This window comes from Panthera leo, chromosome F2 (assembly GCF_018350215.1).
Source record: "Panthera leo isolate Ple1 chromosome F2, P.leo_Ple1_pat1.1, whole genome shotgun sequence".
In the NCBI taxonomy this organism is placed as follows: Eukaryota; Metazoa; Chordata; class Mammalia; order Carnivora; family Felidae; genus Panthera; species Panthera leo.
The window spans coordinates 63,347,557-63,366,694 of NC_056695.1; the positions used below are offsets into that span (position 1 = coordinate 63,347,557).

The 19,138-nt window shown below is 36.2% G+C and overlaps 1 protein-coding gene across 7 annotated transcripts in view; it reads right to left on the bottom strand.

Moving 5' to 3' along the window:
• TAF2 (TATA-box binding protein associated factor 2) overlaps nucleotides 1-19,138 on the bottom strand; it is a 155,331-nt gene that overhangs the window by 130,859 nt on the left and 5,334 nt on the right. For 5 of the 7 annotated variants that reach the window (XM_042923296.1, XM_042923294.1, XM_042923293.1 and 2 more), the window contains exons 3-6: nucleotides 13,803-13,963; nucleotides 4,695-4,813; nucleotides 3,235-3,376; nucleotides 1,515-1,746 (exon numbers count right to left, since the gene is read on the bottom strand). In XM_042923296.1, coding sequence (XP_042779230.1) covers nucleotides 1,515-1,746; nucleotides 3,235-3,376; nucleotides 4,695-4,813; nucleotides 13,803-13,963 — 654 coding nt within the window. Of the gene's footprint in view, nucleotides 1-1,514; nucleotides 1,747-3,234; nucleotides 3,377-4,694; nucleotides 4,814-13,802; nucleotides 13,964-19,138 lie in introns of those variants that run through there. The other 2 variants (XM_042923297.1, XM_042923298.1) reach the window with 2 other exon arrangements.

Genomic DNA, 19,138 nt, shown 5'->3' on the forward strand with positions numbered 1-19,138 from the left:
GTATGATTAAGGTCAAGGGCCCAAACTACATCATAATGAGCACTCCTCTTGGTATACAAACAAAAACCGAAATATTATTCATCAGAAAAAGATTCACTATTAAAAAAACCTACATGACAGCAAATCTGATAATGCAGCAAAAACTCTTTATTTGAGACAGAGAAAGACTAAGTCATGGTTTCGTTAAGTATTCAAGAAAAATATTTCTTAACTATCATTTACCTTTCTCCCATCCAATGGCTCGGAGTGGGAAAAAAAAATCCTTCCAAAATACAAAGTAGGTACTAATCAAATGTTGATTTTACAGTTGATCATTTACCAAAGATAATAAAATTCACCGCCAATCTTATCAGTGAATATACTTTTAAGAATCAGCGTCACGCCAGCAAAAGCAAAACCATTCATAAAATACCCTGAATATTTTCCATGAGTGACTTTTATAAATCTTGTGAGTTTCAGGAAAGCAAATTAAGAACAGAGTGAGGAGCTTACCGACAGTCTAAACCTAACTGCCCTCAATTTTTGCTCACATAACAGAAATACTGTTGAGATATATATGGTCACAATATAAGTTTTATACTAAGAAAAAAAACCCCTAATATTGAAAATGTATGGGACTAAGAATAAATAAAGAGAGATTCATTCAAATGTTACTTTAAACACATATAGAAGTAGAGAGGGTCAATAACCAATACATCACTTCCTAAACTCCAGGAGTCTCATGCTTATGCATGAGGCCTGAATGCACTAATGGGTCTACCAATTAACATACAATTTGTGGCAAGATATGGAAGAAAACTGCAAGAAGCTTTCATGAGTATGTGGACTAGAATTCTAAACTCTGCCTCAACCTTTTCTTTTTTCCTCTGTATAGGCTAAAGTGAGAACAAATCTTGTTCTTTAATTTTGAAATTGGAGTGTTTCAGGTTCCAGAGATGGGGCTATAACATTCATAAACATAAACCAAACAAAAAGATGACATAAATACAAATTAGTTACAGAAATCAACCCACATACTCTAATCAAGGTATACTTGGGGCGCCTGGGTGGCTCAGTCGTTAAGCGTACGACTTCAGCTCAGGTCACGATCTCGCGGTCCGTGAGTTCGAGCCCCGCGTCAGGCTCTGGGTTGACCGCTCAGAGCCTGGAGCCTGTTTCAGATTCTGTGTCTCCCTCTCTCTCTGCCCCTCCCCCATTCATGCTCTGTCTCTCTCTGTCTCAAAAATAAATAAACGTAAAAAAAAAATTAAAAAAAAAAAAAGGTATACTTGAAGCTCTTTTAGAACACTAAGCTCTCTGCTGGAAAAAAACCTAAGACTTTAATATAACATTTTAAAAGGAATACATTCAAGAATTCACATCATTAAATATATCAGATAAAGAATCCTTTTCTGTCTAATGATATTCTGGATAATGGAAAGAATAGTTAGGAAAAACTTAGCATTTCATTACTATGCTTCCTTTTATCAGGAATGAAAAGCTGGGAGAGAAAGGAGCAAGAAGCTATGACTCACCTCGTGCATATATGGATCTACAAGTATTTCAAAAGGTCCAATGGCCAAAGAGATATTTGACGCAGCTGTTGGAATGGTGAGCATATAATGGAAGGTCTTCTTCCTCATATCATGGGTATATACTGTCTCCACCAAATCTCCATTGGAAACAGCCACCATTGCGGCATCTACCGTAAATTCTAATTTCCATGTACATAATTCAGAGTATGAATCAACGCATGGGAACCAAAATCTAGAAAAAATATCAAAAGTGTAAAAAATATAGTGAGAGCGTAACCTACATTGTTTCCCCCACTTATGTTTGCCTAACTTTTATAGAGTATGTGTAAAAAGAAATTTAAGCTATCTGCCTGCTGAAGCTTGTTACTGTGCAACTTCAGACTCTGATTAAAGATAGAAACTTTTCGGGGTGCTTGGGTGGCTCAGTCACTTAAGCATCAGACTTCGGCTCAGGTCATGATTTCACAGTTCATGAGTTCGAGCCCTGCGTTGGGTTCTGTGCCACCAGCTCAGAAACTGGAGCCTGCTTTCGATTCTGTGTTTCCCTCTCTCTCTGCCCTTTCCCCACACACACTCTGTCTCTCTCTCTCTCTCAAAAATAAATAAGCTTTTTAAAAAAAAAAAAAAAAAAAACTTTTCTCCACATATTCTTTGGCAATATTAAGAAAATATATCATGTGATACAGCCAGTTCAAATCCTTAAAAAAGAGGTAGGCAATTCTTGGCTTCAAACTTCTAAATTAAAAACTATTTTCATTTGCATATTCACATTAGTTTTTATATAGTATTCATTACCAGAAACTAAAAAAGCTTACAATAAAGTTGTAAAAAATACAATATGCAGAATCTAATCCATAAGTTAGAAAACTGTTTTGGAGAATGGGATTGGGATGCATCACATAAATTCCAACAGTGCTAGCAAAGCCGGACAAAAAATTTCTATTCCATATTCTATCAAGGTCAGGTTTTACTACATGCCAGGGTCTATACCTGATACTGCAACACAAAGAAGTATGAGACATCATCCTTGGCTTGAAGAAGTGAATAATCTGAGGATTATTAATAACAATCTGAAGAGAATACGCATACTGTAATATTTCAACAATATATAGTGAACTACTGAGCTTTGAGAATGAACTACAATCACACACAGCAATGAAGGAAAATCTCACTACCATGGTGTTGAACAAAAAAGGCCAGATAAAAAGAGCATAATGCATACACTTCCATTCATATAAAGCTCAAAAGCAGGTATAATTAAGCTATATTACTTTAGAAATCCGAATAGTGGTCACTGTCGGGCAGAAGGATATGAGGGAAGCAGGTAGTGACTAGAAGTGAGTAGGAGGTGGGGACTCTGCAATGCTGGTAATGTTCTTTTTCTTGATGTGAGTGTGGATTACACAGGTTTATTCACTTGTGAAAATTCACTGAACTTTCCTAATTACGATTTAATTTTCTAGATGCCGTTTTACTGCAGTATAAAGTTAAAAAAATAATGAATTGGGATGATTTTAGAACAGTCTCTTTTTTGAAAAGTAAGGACAAAAGGGAAGACACAGGACTGAGAAAGGAATGACTAGGGGAACAAGATTGAGAAGAAGTAAATCTGAGGATGAAGCTCATACTTCTCAATTTACACTAAACACATGTACTGCATATACACACAAAAAATTCAACTGAAAAATGAAATTAACTGAAATATATAAGAATAATCTACCTTGTGGAATTTTGATACCCACAAGAGAAAACATGAGCACCTCTCTCTGCCATACTTCCCTCAACACTGGGTACCACAAAATGAAGACCTCCTTTTGGCTGATCCAAAGAAAAATTGATGTGTATCTTTAGGACCTTTAATTCTGCAACAAATAAATATACATATACATTGATACGTAAATATATAATAAGGTAACAACGGTCTATATAGCAAGGCACTAAACATAAAACGAGAATTAAAAGCTCAGCTTTAAATGAAAAATCACACCACTTACCCTACTTTCAGCTCTCACCTTTTCTCCACCTATATTAACTCAATAGCCTGCCTCCACTAATGTCCTTACTTCCACTCAATTCTAGTCACTGCTAGCTGTGTTCTCCCAAGATATAACTCAGGTCATGCCATATCCTCCTCCCAACTTTTCTGACAATGCTATACTGTCTAAAGAAAAAAGTTCAAAACTACCTATCACATAGGAAATTTAAGGACACTTAGGATTCAATGCAAAACTTGAAAAGTAAGGACTTAAAAAGTCCCCCACATTGTTATCCCTAGTTGACTTTGGGGAACAGGAGGAATAGGGAGTGAGTGGGAAAAGCTACCCAAGAATTTATGTAATATGTTATTTACATTATCTTTAATTTATACATAACAAATACACGTTGCTTTTGTAAGATTTTTAATCTTATGAAAAAGAGGTTTCTTTTAATTTCCCTCAGACCATCACAACCATATGGACTATGTCCATTCCTTGAACATGAAATGATAGCCTTCTATGCCTATCCCCCAAAAGTGGGCAACCCTCAACCCCCCACCAAACACACTATTAAAGAAAAAAATAAAAAGCAAAAACAAAACAAAAATGTCTCACTTCCTCATCTTTGTTAATTTTTATAAGGCTAAATAAAAGTAGGCAAGTTATGCATAATTATAATGGCTGTGACTTTATCCAAGAGAAAACAAAGATTTAGAAATAATAAGAGTGTGCTCAAAAGTGCACAGTGGGTGTTAGGAACCCTATGTTCCAGCACTGATTCTACTACTATTTAGTGACCTTCAGTAGGTCACTTGCTATCTAGACTTCAGATTATTCTTCTGTAAAAGGAAAGAAGTGAACTAGGTGATTTTTTTAGGATTCTCCCCGCTATAACATGCTCTAATTTTAAATTGATTTGATAGTGCGTGCATTCTCAACTCTTGACAAATTGTTCTATCCATCCAATATTTTTTATAACTTTCACTTTAAAAAGAATAGTGAATGAGTTGTTTTTTGTCATAGCCCTAAACTGCTATTTTCCTATTAACCAGTGATCTTTAAAAAAAAAAAAAAGAGCTTCCAACTTCTGTATATTTCAAGTATTAATTTACAATTATGACATCATTAATTTTCATGTAAAAGTTTTCAGTCACTAAGTCTAACATGATTTTATTGTATAGTCAATATATTTTTGGTGTTTTACCATCAACATGTTTCCATAACTCTGAGGGAACCTTAATGCAAAGTTCTCCATTTCCTGCATCAGGATCCACAGCACTAACTGCAGCGGCATAAGCATTGGAAAAATAATTTAGATTTCTCCTGGGAAAAAAAAGAAAAAGAGATGTTTTAATAATAAGCCAAACGTTTCACCAAGTATTTTCTTCAATATTTGGTAGCATTTGTTTGTTAAGCGTTATATCATTTTATGTAATTTATGAGAATGCTTTCTGGACAAGTAACTATTACTCACCATGACAAAACCTACTAAATTATAAATACGATATCATATATAGCAAATTCGCCAATGCCATGTGATTATTATAATTACCACATCCTTCATTAATTTTGGAATGTCACTATACATTCCTGATAGAAGTGAAAAGAACATATGCAAAATTGAAGAACTATTCTTTATCAATATGGCAAACATTTCAATCGATTCCACAAACTATGATCTGACAGAAATTAAGATGTTTAAAACAAGTTAGGATGGGAATCAAGTCCTTAAAATGTAATACTGCTTGCCTTTACCCCCAGTGCCTGACAATGTAAGCTTAAAGGAGGGAAACTTTTGGCTGCTTCACTGCTGTACCTCCTATATGCCAGGGGGGTATACTCTATAAACAGCTGTTCAATAGTTACTTGGCCTTATTTCCCATTGGATGAAAACAATACACATAAGTCTTATGAAGATATTACAACACTGTTCCCATCCAATTTTTAAATTTTATTTCATTAAAAACACTTTAAATGTATATTGACATATACAGATCTCCCTCAACTTAACAATGGTGTTTTGTCCCGATAATCCCATCATAAGTTGAAAATATTGGAAATTGAAATGAATTTAATACACTTAACCTACCAAACATCACAGCTTAGGCTAGCTTACCATAAACTTGCTCAGAACACTTATATTAGCCTACTGCTGGGCAAAATCATCTAACACAAAGCCTATTTTACAATAAAGTGTTGAACATCTCAGGTAATTTATTGAATACTATACTCAAAAGGAAAAACAGAATGGTTGCATGGGTACAGAATTGTCCTAAGTATACAGATTATATAGCCTCGTGATCATGTGGCTGACTGGGAGCTGAGGCCCACTGTACAGCTCCATATAGGTACCACATATTTCTAGCCTGGGAAAGAAATCAAAACTCAAAATTCAAAGTACAGTTCCTACTGAAAGTGTATCACCAACTTTGCACCATCATAAAGTTGAAAAATTGTTAAGTTGAACTGTCTGAAGTTGGGGGCCGTCTGTACACATATTACATTTCCTCGCTGAAACCTGTTTAAAGGAATATGTAAGAGATGGATGAAAGAAAAAAGACAAGGAATGATAAGAGCAAGATGAAAGACAACTCCATGAGCCATATTCTTGCTGAGCACCTTTATATTGATCATCTTGCCATTAGACGAATCCACGAAGTAAAGTCAGTCACATTTCACTAGCTCAGTAAGTTTTTAACTAGTTAAAAAACAAGTTTAATATACAGTACAGAGAGGTTATAGGAAAAATTAAATGGGAAAAAGGCCATTAAAGAAAACAGTAAAGTTATGCCCTCTTAACCTGACAGAAGCCATTCCTCTCCCATCTCCATGTCTCTACTGATTAGGAAGGATGTATTAACCATAACTTTTAACAACTACACAACATAAGGCTCTGGAAGCAGTGAAACAGACTTCTCAATAATTTTAACAATTTCTTTGTTAGATAAATATGTAAAATAAAATGTGCAAGAACTACAGGATCACAATAAAAATGAAGGTTTTCACATACCATCTATATTTTTTAAATTATCATACGGGAACTCTCTTTCCTTTGGTATATAATTCCATAAATTCTTACACATGTACAACCACCGCCACAATCAGGATATAGAGCAAGTCCATCATCCCAAAGAGTCCCTTGTGCTATGCCTTGGAATCATACAGAACATGATTTTTTTTGTTGTTACTTTTGAGAAACACTCAGAGTGTGAGCGGGGGAGGGGCAGAGAGCGGGAGATACAGAATCCCAAGCAGGCTCCAGGCTCTGAGCTGTCAGCACACAGCCTGATGCGGGGCTCAAACCCACAAACCGTGAGATCATGACCTGAGCCGAAGTCGTGCACTTTATTGCCTGAGCCACCCAGGCGCCCCTGGAATGCGACCTTTTGAGGCTGGTTTGTCTCATGTAGTAAATCTTTGAAATCCATCTCAAGCATTACACATATCAATAATTTGTTCCTTTTTATACTGAATAGTATTCCACTGTACAGACTGGACCACAGATTATTTATTGTTTATTCATTCAGCCACTGAAGAACAACATATGGGTGGCTTCCAGCTTCTGGCTACCACAAATAAAACCACTATGAACAACCATGTATTAATTTTTATGTGAATTTAATTTTTATTTTGTAGTACAAATACCTAAGAGTGGGACTGCTGAGTCAAATGGTAAAAATATGTTAGCTTTGTAAGAATATGCCAAACTGCTTTCCACAATGGCTATACCATTCCACATTCCCATCAAAAATATATAAAAGTGCCAGACACTCTGCATTTTTGCCAGCACTTAGCCAACGTACTATCTAATTTTTTTTTATTTTTTTAAAAGTTTAGAGAGAGAAAGACAGAGACAGAGTGCAAGCAGAGAAGGAGCAGAGAGAGAGGGAGACACAGAATCCGAAGCATGCTCCAGGTTACGAGCTGTCAGCACAGAGCCCGACGCAGGGCTCGAACTTGTGAACCATGAGATCATGACCTGAGCCGACGTCAGACGCGTAACCAACTGAGCCACCCAGGCGCCCCAACATACCATCTAATTTTAAAGACTACTTTGTATATCTACAAACTGTAGTTTCTTTTCAATAAAAATGCAAAAACATGAAATATGAAAGATAGTTGAAGACACCATAATTTCCCCCCAGTTACCTGTAAAATTCAAAAATAAAAAACAATCATTACATAAAAAGCCAAATTGAAACATTACATATTAGACCACTCAGGTTTTTTTTTATGGGAAATTATTCTCACTTAATCTCCTCATTTCCTGAGAAAAGGTAAAGCGGTCCAAATAAAATGGTGAGTCACTGTAAGTGGAATCTATTGGAAAGCCAGTTATGAGGAACAATCTTCTCATGGTTTGGAGTTCAGTGTTTCCTTTCATAATATGAATCAAATATGTTTCTTTTCATAATAACCTCATAAAAGCCAAAAATTACAAGACAAGATTAGAATAAGTATTTTCAATTTTCAGAATAATAGTGTCCTTGTCCTATAACACCACCATCTCCAACCTCCAGTCTCCAACCCCATCCCCTCCTCAAGGAAACAAAGAGACAAGTAATGTTGTAGAAGATATTGAAAAACTAGTAATTTTCTCTAAGAATTTATTATAAGCATCCATATTAAAATAATGTTTTAATTCTTTGTCAATAACATATACTTCTTAAAACTCAGGGGCAGGTTTTGTGAACGCTTAAGATTCAATTATTGGTAAACCTTTTCTCTCTTTTAAAAATATTCATGGAAGCATAATACACATCAGAAAAGCATATATACTCTAAATGTACACCTCACAGAACAAAAAGAGCCAGCATGCAGAGCATGAACAGAACTTTACCAGCCTCCCAGAAGCCCTCTTATAATCACTAACCAACCCCACTTTCCACCACCAAAGGTTACCCATTATTCTGACATCTAATGTGATAGATTAACAACTTCATATACTTTCTGTTGTATCTGACTTCTTCTACTCAATGTCTAGCCTGCGAGATCCAGACATATTGGTGCATGTAGCTATTGGTCATTTGTCTTGTCACTGTTTAGAATTCCAGTGGTGTGAGAACATACTACAATCTATCTTCTACCACTGATGAGTCTTCAGGTAATTTCCAGTTCTGACTACTACAAATGTTGCTGTGAACAATTTTGTACATATTTTTTGGTGAACATATGAACACATTTCTACTGAGTATATACTAGGAGTGAGACCTACACTAATCATAGAGTATGCACATATTCAAACTCAATTTACACTTCTATCAGCAGTGTTTGAAAATTTAGTTACTCTATATCCATGTCAATACTTGGTTTCTCTTCTCTTTGGTTCTGATAGTTTGCACACAGAAAAAAAAAAAAAAAAAAGCCAGCCAGCAGGAAAACCCATTTTCTAAAAGTGAAACCAATACCAAAATTAATAAAGATGACTTTTTAAAAATAATTAAAACAACATTTGATATGATACTATGAAATATGGATTCTTAGAGAAAACTCTACCGTAACAGGTTTTTCTATGAAAAAGTCTAGGGGATTTCAGTCAAGCTCAAACTTGAGTGAACTACTCAAAGCAGCCATCTCTGAAAGGCTACTGTATTTCAAGCTGTAGAAACACTGAATGCAGATAAGGATAAAATGGCTCTACTGCTATGCATGTAAAAATTAATCCAAATAGGAAGAATTATATCTAGTTCTGGGGTTACCACGTTTAAGAAGAAACAATGCCAAACCAGGGAACATTCAAAGGGCAAGAATGGTAACAAATTTGGGAAGAGTTTTAGATAAGGAAGGGTTGAAAGTATTGTGATTCTGTAAACTGGAAAAGAGAAAACTTGGGGGAAAACAATATTTAAATTGGATAAGTTTGTGAATATTATAACAAAAACTGTAGCTGGATGTAATAAAGAACTTTCTAGCTTTCAGAAAAATCAAAGGGATGCTTTAAAATACAGTGAGCTCACTCACAGGTCATATCTCGCGGTCCGTGAGTTCGAGCCCCGGGCTCTTGTGCTGACAGCTCGGAGCCTCGAGCCTGCTTTGGATTCTGTGTCCGCCCTCCCCTCCCCATCTCTTCTCCTCCCCAACTCATGCTCTGCCTCCCTCTGTCTCTCAAAAATAAATGTTAAAAAAAATATATAGTGAGTTCTTCAGAGCTAGAAGCATTCAAGCAAAAGGTGAAACAGTATAGGAAAAAATTCTTGTTGAAGTTTTGACTAAATGAACCTTAATATTCCTCCAACTACGACAAATTAACCCTGAGCAATACTACCAAAAATAAGTAGCAGCGAGGCATTGTGGCTGAGTTAAAATATAAATATCCATATTACTTAACCATAATTAGTAAAGGAATCAACTACTTTTACTACATAATATTAGCAAAATAACATTTAAAACCTCTGTAGTATAAGTCTGTATTAAAAAATACAGGACTTACAAAATATTTTTTAATAGCAATTAAAAAAAATCAACTCCAATTACTCTAAAAATCATTCTAATCACTCAATAGCTACTTCATTTATATCTCAATATTGGTCATTCCTACTGCTACTCCTTAGTGGAAATGAATACTAAAGACAGGAATTAAACTGATTCTTGGAACTTGGGAACACTGAGGCTTTTCAAGCAAAATAGAAAAGATTTTCTCAAAGTGGGAAAGTCTATCTAGGGAAGGAAAAGAAACAAAGGAAAGAGATGTCAGCACTGTAGCCTATCCATCCATAGAAACAGCTTCTCTGGCAAAGTCCGTATTTATTTTATTCTAAGAAGAGAAAAATGTAGGAAAAAAAAAAACAATCAAAAAGCTCCTATAGGGCAAACTATAATTTATCTACAATACATAAGATTCAAATACAAAATATATTTAGAGAAAGTGTTGAAATTATTTTATTGGCAGACGAAAAAAAAAGAGAATGCACACACAAAATATATTTGGAGAAAGTGTTGAAATTATTTTACTGGCAGACAAAAAAAAGAGAGATAGAGAATGTCCGAGCAAGCGCTTAAATAGATGTTACATAAAAAACAGGGTTTTTAATTGCTAGCACAGGTAATTTAACAACTCCACTAACGTTTGGTTGGATAAAATAGGTAGAAATGTCTTTCAGTCTCTTATCTAAATGTTTCTCTTCCTTACATTCCCTCTGCAGTTCAAAGATGCTGAATCTCAACCAAGGTAAGCACACTCTTTCCATCAAAAACAGGATAGCCTGGTATCTTAAGTTTAAAACAAATAAGATGTGATTAAGTAGTATATTACTTCTTTGAATGTTAGGACATTCTTATATGTATTAAGATCAAATTTTATCACAGATTTTAAGTTTAACTTTCAATTTCAAAACTGCTATACTTAATTTGTTTCAGCTGTAGTGTAAATTTTATTGGTTTATTAAAGAAAGTTACTTTAGAAACAAGAAAGATAACAGAAGTATCTAGGGACATGCTAAAGACCTTAAGTATCTGCCTTTCCCAAAGTTCTCTAAAAATAATGTCATCCAGAAGAAAGATTTTTCACATTTAACTGCTAAGAAAAGCAGTACTTCTTCTGAATAACCCGGTATCTTCTATCTTGTGTCTTATCAATCATGTAAACGAGTGTTTCCTCTTAGGTAGGGCAACCAGAAACATCAAAACTAAATCTATAGTTTTCCTGTAACAATTGTGCAATAACTTAACAGTGTGTACACACTATCCTACGCTTTTTCACTCTCCATGCTAATTCCATTAGCCACTTTTTAAAACTGTTGTCTACTAAAATTCTAAAACCAACCTCAAATCCTCTTTTAAACCAATCAAATAATAAACACCAGCAAAAAATAACTAATGTCATCCCTCTTTAAAAGTAAGCAAGGGGCGCCTGGGTGGCGCAGTCGGTTAAGCGTCCGACTTCAGCCAGGTCACGATCTCGCGGTCCGTGAGTTCGAGCCCCGCGTCAGGCTCTGGGCTGATGGCTCGGAGCCTGGAGCCTGTTTCCGATTCTGTGTCTCCCTCTCTCTCTGCCCCTCCCCCGTTCATGCTCTGTCTCTCTCTGTCCCAAAAATAAAATTAAAAAAAAAACGTTGAAAAAAAAAAAAATAAATAAAAAAAAAAATAAAAGTAAGCAAGATTCTAGAGCTTGGAAGAAAAGCAGGGGTAGTGAGCAAATATTTACTAAGTGACCATGACTAAAAGAGCTGTTTCTAACTGAAAAGAAAAATTATAATATATTCTACCTTTCCCAATTTCCTAACATAATGTTTGAAAAGACTCCCCTTTTTACCTTTCTTTTCTTCCATTATAATGCTGTAAGTGATGAAGCATCTTCCCTATCACTAGAGAAATTCTTTAGGAGATAAGATCACTTGAAAACAAACAAGGCAAAAAGTAAAAGCTTGTTTCCTCAACAGATGTGGAAACCATCGTTCCTGTCACTGTACTGCCACAGAGTATATTCTCTGAGATCGGAGCAGAAACAACAGGTAAAGCAAATGTGCAAACACTGTTCTGTGACTGGAGATGGAGAGCCTCCTTGCCCTGTCATCAAATGCGGAGTTCTAGTGTCAACTGCGGAGCTATTCCGGACTCTAGCAAGGCCATGGCTTCCCTACCCGCTCTGCTTTCCTACCTGCTCCTTTACAAGTGCCTTTTCCATACATCAGTGGTAATATATTTACTACTCTAAGGGCAGGTCATTTTTTTTTTTCTGGGGGAAAAAGGATGAAGATGATTTTGTAATAAGTGTTTTTAAATGAGTTCTACAAGTGTAGCTGAAAAAGCAATGTAATTTCAACAACTCAAGTTTGTGAAATGGGAAGTTACAGGAGTAATTCAGAGATTCCCCGAACTTTTCCAACAGCATTTTCTTTTCTCTTCCCTGAGTCTGAAAGATTCTAAACCAATGATAACTGGGACCAAAAACATGTCTAAAAATAAGCCTCCTGTCTCAACCCTTGTAAACCCTTAAGGCAATGGCTCATAGGCATTAATTAGCCTCTCAGAATCACCTGGCACACTAGTTACAACACAAATTGCAGGGGGGCACCTAGCTGGCTCAGTTGGTAGAACACACAACTCTTGATCTCGGGGTTGTAAGTTGGACCCCCACGTTGGGTGTAGAGATTACTTAATAAAATCTTAAAAAAACAAAAACACCACCAAAAAAAAAACCAAAACAAATAAAACACAAATTGCAGGACCAAATCCCCACTTTCTGATTCAGTAGATCTAAGGCAATGCCTGGGAGTCTGCATTTCTAACAAGTTTCCAGGTGATGCTGATATTGCTTGTCTGGAAATCACACTTTAAGAATTGCTGCCTTAATGCAGCAATTAGTTAAAATAATATCTTGACTAAAAACAGTTTATAATAAAGGTTTGGCACCCTACTCCAAAACAGAGAATCATGGTTGAATCCAATGGTTTCTAAACTTTGAAAAAGCAAGTGCCCTCAAACATAGTTCACAGTACTTAAATTAATACAAATATTACTGGGCACAATGAAGTAAAATACTAAGAAGAGTCTTAAGAATAGTAAGTAATCCTATTTGCCTAAAGGAATAATTCAAGGAAAAAACCTTATCTATGCCAAAATATTCACTCAACATCACTTACGATCTCAAAAGCTGGAAATGACACAAATGCCAAACAACTGGAAAACAATCATGCAAACTATAATATACTGAATAAATGAAATATTATCTGACCATAAAAATGATAGAGAGTGAAGACTATCATACGTGGAAAAGTGGAGACAAAGTATTTAAATGAAAAGAGTAGAACACAAAACTGCTCATAACAGCATGTTTACTGATAAAAAAACAAGTTTTTTTATCAGTAAAAATGTAATATTTAAAGTGAAGTAGACGTAATATTTAAAGTGAAGAGACATCTAAGACATAGTATTTTTATATGACATTCAAAGGCAGTCAAAGTATTTTATAAAATATTTTGAAGTAGTCTCTGCTCTAAGGATTACAACAACCACCTAACCCATTGAAGATTAATGTTAATAAAGTATTTTTAAAAAATATTAAAAGTAGAAAAATGGCTTAAAATTTTTTTTTAATTCTCAGATAATACTTCTTCAAAACTGTAATCTGAAGAAAGGAAACTCAGTAACTTACTATGTTGGGTAGAACTAGTAAAATTTCTTGAACCAAATATGCAGAGAAATTATAAAAAATTATAAAAGAAATTATAAAAAAAACAGAAATTATAATTAGGAAAAAAACTGGGATTCAGAGCCTAGTAATAATCTAAGAAAAGTACTTTGAAAAGATTAATCCAATAATATAGGGAATATATAGCTGTTAGAAATATCAACTTTAAGGTATAAAACTTACTGTTTTGATTCATTGTGACAGACTTCCAAGGTTGGGTCATTATAAATAAAAGCAGCTTCTAAATCATTGATCCTTACTCGGTATATTCTACACTGTTTGCTGTTCAACTTGATTCTATTCAAGTTTGCAACTGTGGGAAATATAGTCAGTTCCACGAATCCCTGCAATGATAAAGAATAATAACTTTGTTATAATTAAGACTGGTAGGTTTTAGAATATTTTTTTTTATTTCTACTACTTATACTTACTTATACCACTATTTCTATTACATTCCAGAGACAGAATCCCAAATAGCTACATATATATGTGTTCTCTGAGTATCTTCATTTCAAACACTATTGTCCTAATGAATGAACAGGTATGAATTATATAGACTTTATCTTCTTGGTGATTCACATTCACCATCAGTGAAAACTGGACCATCTTCCAGAAAAAAGTAAAAGGACTCACACTCTCAAATACAAGGCTTTCTAGACAGACTGGAACTCAAATAGGGAAGAAGGAAAAAAAAAAAAAAAAAAGAGCAGAAAGAGAATCAAAACCAGTTTGGTGAGTAAAAAGAATATGGCCTTCCAGGGGCGCCTGGGTGTCTCAGTCAGTCAGACGTCCGACTTCAGCTCAGGTCACGATCTCGCGGTTTGTGGGTTCGAGCCCCACGTCAGGCTCTGTGTTGACAGCTCAGAGCCTGAAGTCCGCTTCGGATTGTGTGTCTCCTCCTCTCTCTGCCCCTCCCACACTCATGCTCTGTCGCTCTCTCTGTCTCATAATAATAAATAAACATTTTTAAAGAAAAAAAAAAAAAGAACATGGCCTTCCAAAATGGGAATCAAATGGGAAAGATGGGTCAATGGAACATGACACATATGTCCAGTGTTTTTAATATGATGGGTTAAAAAACTGATATACTCAAGTGTGAAATATGGGAAGGCATGAAATAGCATTTCAAGGGCTGCAAACTGAACAGGAAAATTTCAGAACCTGCAACACAAATAGCTAAGATGAAATGGAGGCAGCAACCACAGAGGGCTCAAGTATAACCATTCTAATGGCTTTAGAGAGCAGCACTGTGTGCCAGATGTTACACTAGATACTTTCATATGTTCTCTATGAACTGAAAAAAGTACTACTTTATGCTTTTTACAGATAAGTTAACAAAGTTAAGAAAATTATGTAATTGATAAGTGGAGAAATGACATTCAAATCTACATCTAAACGATTCCAGTGGAATCCTACTATACCGTGTTTCTTGTACAAGGCTTTAAATAACATGCAAGAATTTTTTTATAAAACACTTAGCCTAACTGCTCAAAAGCACAGACATTCTGCAGCCCTTTTTTCCCCACCACTTCCCAAATAAGAAGACAGCCATACATCCATAAATTAGACTCTCTACACAGAGCTGCACGGTAGCAAATGAGAACAGAAAGAGCAGAGGCCAAAATACTGTTAATGAAAAGCTCTGTGTTTAAAGGCATAAACTATCAGCAACTGGAGGGGAAAAGACCAAAATTCTTTTAATTAGCCTATCAGCAATCCATTGACCAATCTACATAAATAAGCTCGGATCAGCTGAAAGCAAGCAAGCAGAATCAAAACAGCAAAAGTGTACTGTAATAGAAAAAATTATGGAAAGTGCTTTAAGCTTACATGGGTGGGGATAGAAGAACAGGATTTGGCTTTCTTGACTAAGGTTAACAATAACAAAACAGTGAATGGAGTATATTTCATGAAGATAGGGAAAGCCCAGTCTCCTCATATCATCTGGTCTCTGACACCACCTAGAGCCCTAACCTCTATCTGCCTGCAACATTCAGACCCATTAACTTCCACAAGGCTCCACTCTCTGTCGTCCTTGGCCACTGGCATTACTGCAAGCTTGTCTGGTCATGTAACCTCTCACTTACTCTCTTCTGCTTGCTCCTTGTTCCCTCCCAACCACTTCACAGCTGACCACCTTCCCATCCTATTCTAAATAACCTCCCCTGGGCCATTCAACCTTTTGAAAAATTCCTTCTCTACCTTTCAGCCTTAGATGAAATGTCTCCTGAAACCCCTTTGACAAGAAGCTACTTATTCTTTCATTCGCTGTAAATTAGGAGAGGGGAAAACAGAAAACCTTTTAGTTTCATGTGCTACTCTAGACCACTCATAGAATTTTATATAGCATATGCTATAAGAGTAAGGGCAGTATGTCATTATTAAATACATGGTTTACGGGGTGCCTAGATGGCTCAGTTGGTTGAGTCCAAGTCTAGGGTCTAGAGCCCTGCATTGGGATTCACTCTTTCTCCCTCTGCCCCTCTCTCTCGCTCACTCTCTATCCCTAAACTAAAAAAAAAAAAAAAAAAAAGTATGTGTTCTGGAGGTAAACTGTCTGCATTCAATTTCAAGCTCTACCACTTAGTGAGTGTATGATCTCGAGTTACTTTAGCTTTCAGTGTCTATTTCCTCCTCTATAAAACAAGAATAATGACAGTACCTACCTTTTGGTGGTAAGACAACTGAGCAATACATGGAAAACACTTAAAATCATAGTGGACATCTAAGAAATGTTCTTATTATTCTTTTGTATTTCTTTTTCCTTTAGTCATCCCATACAGATCCACAAGCCTCTATTCCTCTTCATTACTACCTCCCAAATTCCCCAACATTCACTGAAGGCTCATATGCAACTTTTCTAACCCATCTCTACCATAACTCTAAGTGATCTGAATGTAGATATATCTGATCCATACAGTAACCCTGCTTCAAAGTTCCTTGACCTTAATTCCTACAATCTTTACTTCTATTACAGGATAGCAATCAAGATTACACTCCAAAGATACATCATCACTGCCCAGAATTACTCCCAAGCTGACATTTTAAACTTGAGTGTCCACAATGCTTATCCTTCTGCCCCTCTTATTACTTCTCAGTCTTCCTGTTCAACCACATGAAGTCCTGTTCCTGGACCTCCTCCAGTTTCTTACTACAGTCCTTCCTGGCATTTTTACAGCACCTTCTTTTCCATTTACTGCAGATCCTTAATTTCAACCACTGTTCTGCCAAGTATCAATTCTCTTGCCTTCCAGCTACATGTATATATCTTTTCCTAACTGTTCAAAAATCAGCCATCCACTGGGCGCCATACTCTGCAGTATTCTCAAAAATCCCGCTCTATTAACTACCCTATCCTATTAGTACAGGATTTTTTCCTGTGCCTATAAACATGTTCAAGTCTGACATATACTTTAAAATCTTGAGATCTACATCACACTCAAATAAACTACTTTTTGCCCTTATTCTGGAGTTGTCTTATCTTGATTCTGAACTGACAATCCCTGGAGTCCCAAAACCCTACCATGGTCTGGTAGTCATACTGGAAGTCTTTGGAGGTCAAGTACTAAAGGGGATAACAGTCCAAGGCTATTTCAGAGTAGGACTCATGCTTACTCCACCAGTCCTAGAAACTATAGTAAATCAAAGCAACTAGACATCCCTTGAGGAACTGCAGAGATTAGTGCCCTCTAATATTTGGAAGATGCTTACTACATCTTAACTTATTTGGCCAATGCAAAAGTCAAGGTTTCAAAGAATGATGGTGAATTATCACAAATCTGTCAATCTAAACCAGTTATAGATGTAGTATTTTTATACAGCAAATCAGCATAGCTCTTGGTAACTAGTATCATAGCTAATTATCAAACAAATGTTTTTTTCCCAAAGAATTTTTATCAGGAAAAAAAAAAATCACAGATTGCCTTTCAAAACATCAGAATGCCTTCACTGTCACCTAATAACTAAAAACTATACCAACTCTCCTGCTCAATCAAAACATAGTCCAAAAGTACCTTGCTTCCAAGATAGCCCATAAAGCATTATACTAGTATATTATATTGACAACATTATGCTAACATGACCTGTTGGGAAGGGAAAGGAATTCTCCAAATGTTTTAATAAAAACAAGGGTGGCACAGGATGAAAGTTAAATCCCATTAAAGTTCAGGAGCCTGTCACATTAACAAAGCTTCTAAGGTTCCAGTATTCTGAGGCATATAAAAATATTCCTTCCAAATGAAATATAAGTTGTTTCATTCTGTACTGCTCAGCAAGGTACAAAAAACTGCTCAGGAAGGGACAAAAAACTTGGTGGGCTTCTTTGAATTCTGGAGGCAATATATACATTTGGGCATTCCGCTTACCAGGCAACCTATTACACTGTCAGCTTTGAGAGGGGTCCAGACCAAGAAAACGTCCTGCAGCAGGTCCAGATTGTGGTTCAAGCTGCCCTGCTATTTGGGCTTTATGACTCAGCAGATCGTATGGTATTTGAAATGCCCATTGCAGATAGAGATGCTGTACAGACTCTGGCTTTTTCCAAAACAATGACAGTGCAAATTCTTGAGGTTTGAGAGGAAAACCACAACCTCTCCTGTCACCAACTATATTCCATTTGCAAAGCAACTACTGGTTTGCTTCTAGACCCTTCAGTAGAAACTCAAACATGACCACGGGACTCCCAACGACTATGTTACCTGAAATGACCGTGATGAGATTGAGTGTAATATAAAGCTCTGAAAAACAAAAGTGGGCATGTGCAGCAGTTGTCCACTTTTAAAAAGACAACACATCTGACCCAGACCCAAGCAGGGTCATAAAGTACAGGCAACAGCATGAGCAGGTGCTCGGAATCCATTAATACTTCTTCCACTGCTTCTTTACCTCTCTTTCAATTTCCACCTCGGGCCTCAAGGAGAGTTCCCCTTGTTCAGTTAACAGAATAGAACAAAGCACAAGCCTGAATTATGAATAAGCTCACAGGATGCTAGGACCAGCTGGAAGTGGGTGGAAGCTGCCATTAGAATGCCACTGAAGTTGGGCCACCTGGGTGGCTCAGTCGGTTAGGTGCCCAACTTCAGCTCAGGTCATGATCTCTCAGTCCATGAGTTTGAGCCCCACATTGGGCTCTGTGCTGACAGCTCAGAGTCTAGAGCCTGCTTCAGATTCTGTGTCTCTCTCTCTCTGCTCCTCCCCTTCTTGTGCTGTCTCCTGTCCCTCCAAAATAAATAAACATTAAAAAAAAAAAAAAAAAAAAAAAAAAAGAATACCACTGAAGTGTGACCCTGGGAGACAGTGGAAGAAAGTCGTACAGCAGACAGAACGTTGGGAAATATGTCTGGCTGTACACTCTTTGTAGTAGAGATGACCTAAAGTACACAACTACACTGATCCATGGGCAATTGCTAACAGGATGGTTAGGAACCTGGTAAGAACAAACTTAAAAGACTGAAAATAGAAGATGGTAGAAGACGTGTATTAATGGATTTCTCAGAACAAGTATAATGTGAAAATATCCA